The sequence below is a fragment of the Homarus americanus genome, unplaced genomic scaffold (genome assembly GCF_018991925.1).
Source record: "Homarus americanus isolate GMGI-L3 unplaced genomic scaffold, GMGI_Hamer_2.0 scaffold34427, whole genome shotgun sequence".
Classification (NCBI taxonomy): domain Eukaryota; kingdom Metazoa; phylum Arthropoda; class Malacostraca; order Decapoda; family Nephropidae; genus Homarus; species Homarus americanus.
Window position 1 is genome coordinate 335,730 of NW_024739858.1, and position 6,000 is coordinate 341,729.

The 6,000-nt window shown below is 42.9% G+C and overlaps 1 protein-coding gene across 1 annotated transcript; it reads left to right on the forward strand.

The window, feature by feature from the left end:
• Window positions 1-17: 17 nt before the first annotated feature.
• On the forward strand, window positions 18-5,213 carry LOC121875007 (adult-specific cuticular protein ACP-20-like). Its single transcript, XM_042379363.1, has 3 exons — window positions 18-44; window positions 3,980-4,234; window positions 4,836-5,213. The coding sequence occupies exons 1-3, from the start codon at window positions 30-32 to the stop codon at window positions 5,076-5,078; spliced, it is 513 nt and encodes a 170-aa protein (XP_042235297.1). The 5' UTR covers window positions 18-29; the 3' UTR covers window positions 5,079-5,213.
• The last annotated feature ends 787 nt before the right edge of the window (window positions 5,214-6,000 follow it).

Here is a 6,000-nt window from a genome sequence, read left to right on the forward strand (position 1 = left end):
CCAGCATCACACCCGCCCCAACCACCACCATGATCGCTGCTAAGGTAAGGCAACCCATCTCCCTACTATAGGCTGCTACACCACACATCCGCACCTTTAAACCACGATAGTATTCACATCATTTTTCTTTCTCAAAAAGTCGTTAAAACTTTAGTTAAGGTGACAATATTATCTAAATATGACATTTTCAATATAATTATAGTGCTGCCTCGGTAGTGGAGCAGTAGGCGTGTCAGGGAGCCATTATTCAGGCCTGTGTTCGATCTCTGGGCTCAACTGAGTGGTTTCCGTGACGGTCCCGGCCAGACAGCAGGGTAAAAAGCCTACACCAGACCACTAACCTAACAGAGGATGGAGCCTCTACACACGAGAGGGAAATATCACACCTTTTATAGTATGTCGTAGCCTCTGTGTTTCATACACTTGTTCTAACGAGTCCCTTTATGTATACATTATGTATACAGAGAAAAATACACACAGACTTAGCCTACATCAGTAACACCTCATAATCAGAATACCTAAATAGTCATACAGTTCCTTCACTTGTGTAATGATTGATTATCAGACCAAAGCTTACAGCCAAGAATTACATCACATATAACAGCGAGTACACTACAGACCTCGAGGTACCACCACATACCAGGTGGACACACCCCAAGACCCTAGGGACTTGACCTCGCCGGCTAATTACTTGAATTAGCGGGTGACCTCACTTGACCAAGACACCTGGGCATCACCACACCTGACCACGCTGTCCAGATCTAACCAGTTTAGTGATAATTGGTTAGAGGTCAAAAGCCGGCTGGGCCGACCCCATATAAAGGCCCTACAGTCCCGTCCACGCGGTCATTCTCATTCCATTCGTGATTCTCACAGGACTATCATTCAGAGAGGTCAGTCTGTCCACTCGCAGAGTCACGCTCGTCCCCTCCCCAGGTGGGGGGGAGACTTCACGACGCCCCCAGCTTAGCAGTCCCGCATACGGGAGCCCAGCCAACACCCATTGGGCCTACGTCAGGTGTACACGTGAGTCATTGTCAGAGCAATCTCTAGGGTGAGTTACCTACTGTGGGAAGTGTATTCATTCATGTTGTGTCCGAGAGTAATGTGTTAGTCCCCCGATATAATATGATATTGATGTGTCCATCTCATTAATAAATAGTTGTATCAAAGAGGTGTTTAACAAGTTGTCTCTTTAAGAACGTATAAATGTGTATTGACATACGAGATAAGTTAAGCGTATTGACGCTGAGTAAATAACATCCCGGCCACGCTACCAAGTGCCTATCTTTACAGTCCCACTCTCTATACTTCTCCTTATATATGTAAAATCCTCTTCTCTGTGAGTTATGTCTCATTATACTTGTATTATCTCTAAGGTAGAACATACCACTGGAAGTCCACAACAAAGACGTAATGATTAAACTCCACTACAATGAACCTCACTGAGACTGAGTATAGATAATGGTTGACAACTTATAGGCATAACATGTCCTTAAAAACAGATGTAGTACCAGAATCCTGGAGGATAGCAAATGTAATACCGATTTTCAAGAAGGGGGATAGATCATTATCCTCTAACTACCGCCCAATCAGTCTAACATTAATAGTAGGCAAATTACTGAAAGCAATCATTTCAAACTCTATTCGAAATCACCTGGAGAAGCACCGAATGATCAATGATTCCCAGCATGGCTTCACAAGCGGACGTTCATGTCTAACTAATCTATTAACATTCTTTTCATCAGTTTTCGAATCGGTGGACGAGGGGCACAATTATGATGAGGTATATCTCGACTTTAGCAAAGCCTTCGACAGAGTCCCCCACGAAAGACTAATTAGAAAGGTAGAAGCACATGGCATCAAAGGTAATATCCTTAAATGGATTAGGGCATGGTAACAGGACAGGAAACAGCGAGTGAGCATTAATGGCACTAAGTCCCATTGGAGCAACGTCACAAGTGAGTTCCCCAAGGCTCAGTACTTGGACCATTATTATTTATTATATATATAAACGACATAGATATCGGCATGACAGCAACATAAGCAAATTTGCTGATGACACTAAAATAGGACGTGTTATTAAATCTGACGAGGACTCCACAAAACTACAGGAAAATCTAAACAAATTTTTCGAACGGTCTGAAAAATGGCAGATGAAATTCAACGTGGACAAATGTAAAGTACTCAGTATAGGAGATGTAAACAGGGAAACCAGATACCAGATGAACAACGATGCCATAGAGAAATCCGACTACGAGAGAGATTTAGGAGTAATGATAAGTAGGAACCTTAAGCCAAGTAAACAATGTGTTTTTGCTCGTAACAAGGCTAATAAAGTACTTGGGTTCATACAAAGGAGTGTTAGTTACAAGACTAGCGAGGTCATCCTAAAACTGTATCTTGCTCTTGTGAGACCACTCCTGGATTACGCAGTTCAGTTCTGGTCACCGTATTACAGAATGGATATAGAATCCTTGGAAAGAATTCAGAGGAGAATGACAAGACTAATCACGGCCATTAGGAACCTTGAGTATAGAGACAGGTTAAAGCATCTTAATTTGCACTCCCTCGAGAGACGTAGAGCGAGGGGCGACCTGATAGAGGTGTATAAGTGGAAGTCAGGGCTAAACAAACGGGACATTACAAAGGTACTCAAACTATCCAACCAGGAGCGAACTCGTAACAATGGTTTTAAATTAGACAAATTTAGATTTAATGCGTGAAATAGGTAAACACTGGTTTGGAAACAGAGTAGAGGATGAATGGAACAAGTTACCAGATATCAACATTAACTCGAATACGCTGAATAGCTTCAAACATAGGTTGGATGCTTAAATAAGCAACAGGGGTTGGGTGTAAACGGGACTGCCCAGTATGGGCCAATAGGCCCGCTGCAGTTTCCTCCATTCTTATGTTCTTATGTTCTTATCTGCAATAGAAACACAACTCTATGACTAACTCAACTCTCAGCTTGGAAATGCACTAAAAAATTATCCATTGGGTGATTCCTCCTATGGCCATATTTAACCACGTCTTCAATATCACTCAATCGGTATCTGACGTAGTTTACATTATTCTTCATTACTGTTATTCCTTTAACATTATCCCCGGGATCAGACTACGGGCAGAATTTCGTTAACAAGCACCTCCAGTCTTATCACGTGACACTGTTGGACGATGTTGGCGGCGCTGTGAGGTAGGTTACACGGGCTCTTACCCATTAAACAACAGACAGAATAAGACCATTTATGTTATAGGGTTTAATTTCTCTGCCTTTGACGAAGAATGATCTAGACGACCAAGAAAATGAACCAATGTTTTGAGTCCTCGTATAATTGATAACCAGAAATTTATTTAGACATATTTAATGAGTGACGATGTAGTATGACAGGTTGAGAGCCACAGCCATGGATGAAACACAGTCACGGTTAACACACAGCGGGAAGACGTACTTGAAAGAGGAAGCATGACCGTAAAGTTACAGCAGAATGAGCGAGGAAACCACACGCCATGGCTACACTGTTCACTCACCAGATGCAACTCTCATTCTCGTTGTACTTGAGGTGTTACTATACTGTAATGGTCTGGTTTAGGTCCTGACATCCTCCAGATTTATAACATGAAGAAAAAAAATCCCATCTTCAACGAGCGTTTCCGGTAAACATAATCAAATCCCCATCACAATTAAACCTTTATAATCTTCATCCCTCACAACTGACACTCGTAAACACGGTCTTGATTAAACCATGTTAGTGTTTTGCTTTACCTCAGTTTAATTTATCAAAAAATCTGTTTTATGATAAAGATTACCTCAATAGAGAAGCATTATAGCCTCACTCACTGTACTCTTTATACACTCAGTAATAGTGAGCTTCTGGTACATAGTACTCAGTGGCTTTACACCTTTCTGTACACACCAACCATCTCACTTTGCCTCATTGATTGTTTATTTTGTCACACAACTTGTCATTTTTAGCTGACCCTCCTGCTGGGCCTCCTCGCCACGGCCTTCGGTGACACCTCCTCCGGCCACCATGGTGGTATCGGTGGCCTCGGTCACCATGGTGGTATCGGTGGCCTCGGTCACCATGGCGGCCTCGGCCTTCATGGTGGCATTGGCCTTCATGGTGGTATCGGTCACCATGGTGGTATCGGTGTTCATGGCGGCCTCGGTCACCATGGTGGAGGAGCCATCTACGGCGGCGGCCACCATGCAGTAGTGGACCATCATGTAAGTTACTGCCTCTTTACTACAACAGTACCAGTAAGTTGTATGTGCCAGTACAGTACACCAACACTCTCACCAGTAGTAAGTGTTTTGAGTTCATGACACTTTATAAAATTGACTTACCAGTTATATATAATTTATTAGCAGTGATGTGTCGATGCTCTTCAAATATATACATATATAAGACGAAGGTTTACAAGATTTTACAGACTTAAATAATAATAATGAAAACAACACAGTGAGGCGCCTTCCTGACCTCTGTTGTCTTAACGTTTACACTTTAATAAGACTAAACAAACTCAGCTGAGAGTTCACACGGTAATAGCAGTGTTATTTTAGTAGTCGTGTATACAATAAACATGACACACTATAAGGCTTATTCACTAAGGTGTCAGTTTTTTCAATAAGCAACGTACAGCAGCTTCAACGCCTAAGTCAGTACTTCTGAACGGGAAGACAATAGCGAGGAATCTGTTGTTTCATTAATGATCTCTGCTCACAAAGTGTCCAGGTAATTTGGTTCCCTTGTACACCAGCACTTGGCGGCAACACACACATCGCAACAATACCACCACCAGTACCCTAACTTTATGTTGTCCTACAGGTCCCAGCTCATTACACTTACAACTACGGGGTCCACGACGCCTACGCCGGCACCAACTTCGGTCACAGTGAATCTCGCGACGGCTACAAGACCGAAGGCAAGTACTACGTGAACCTGCCCGACGGTCGCATCCAGACCGTCACTTACTACGCTGACGAGCACGGCTACCACCCCACCGTCACCTACGAGGGCGTCCCCCACCACCATCACGCCGCCCCGGTCCATCATGGCGGCTACCACTAGATGTGGACTTCCTGTGACTGTATTGTGCGATTTATTTATAACTTAAACGACAAAATGTGAATTGCGTCTTACATTTCCCATTCAGAAGTGAGTTCCTAATGCTGTTGACTTGTGAAAATAAATGACTATTTATAATAACTTATATTAATTTTCCCTAACCTAAACATTTCTTATGATGTCTAAGAGAGTCAGAGCCTCTGATATAGAACGTTTAATAACTAAAACTCATATTAACAATTGGTCTCCGGTCCCAGATCAACACCTTACACAACACGTAAACACTGTGACTACTTCTGTGTCTTCGTCTGCTTCCTAAACTTAAAAATAAATAAACAGAAATATGTCGATGGCAAAAATGTAAATGAATGTTCCCTTTTGTATCCCGTATATACATTATCAGAACAATAATCCGTCTACGCTTCAAAGGAGATGGCATTATGACATATATATTATCCGATGGCTCGATAATGGCCGCACGGGTATAGTACTAAAAAGCCTTGGTTCAGTAGCAGGGAGTGTGGTCGGCTCTGCACTCAAAACCTTTCACTACCTTTACTGTAACGTTGGGTACAGTAACCAATTACAGATGGTTAGACTGGGAATGCTGAGGAATCGAACCAACCAACAGAGAACTATGTACCCAACCGGAAAAGAGCCCCACAAAGAAAGTACTCTAACGTTATTTAGGTGAAATTAGACAAAAAAGTAAACCCTTCATGACAAGATAGTGACTACGAGTCCTACCACTTACTGCAGTGCCTCTCCCCGTGATCAGTAACTCCCAATATCTTGACACTTGCAATGTGTAACTTCCTGCGTCATGTCACTCCCCGTGTCCTGTCACTCACAGCATCCTACCACACACGTCGTCACTCCCCACGTCCAGCCACTCATGCTGCGTCACTCCCAGCACCACACGTTG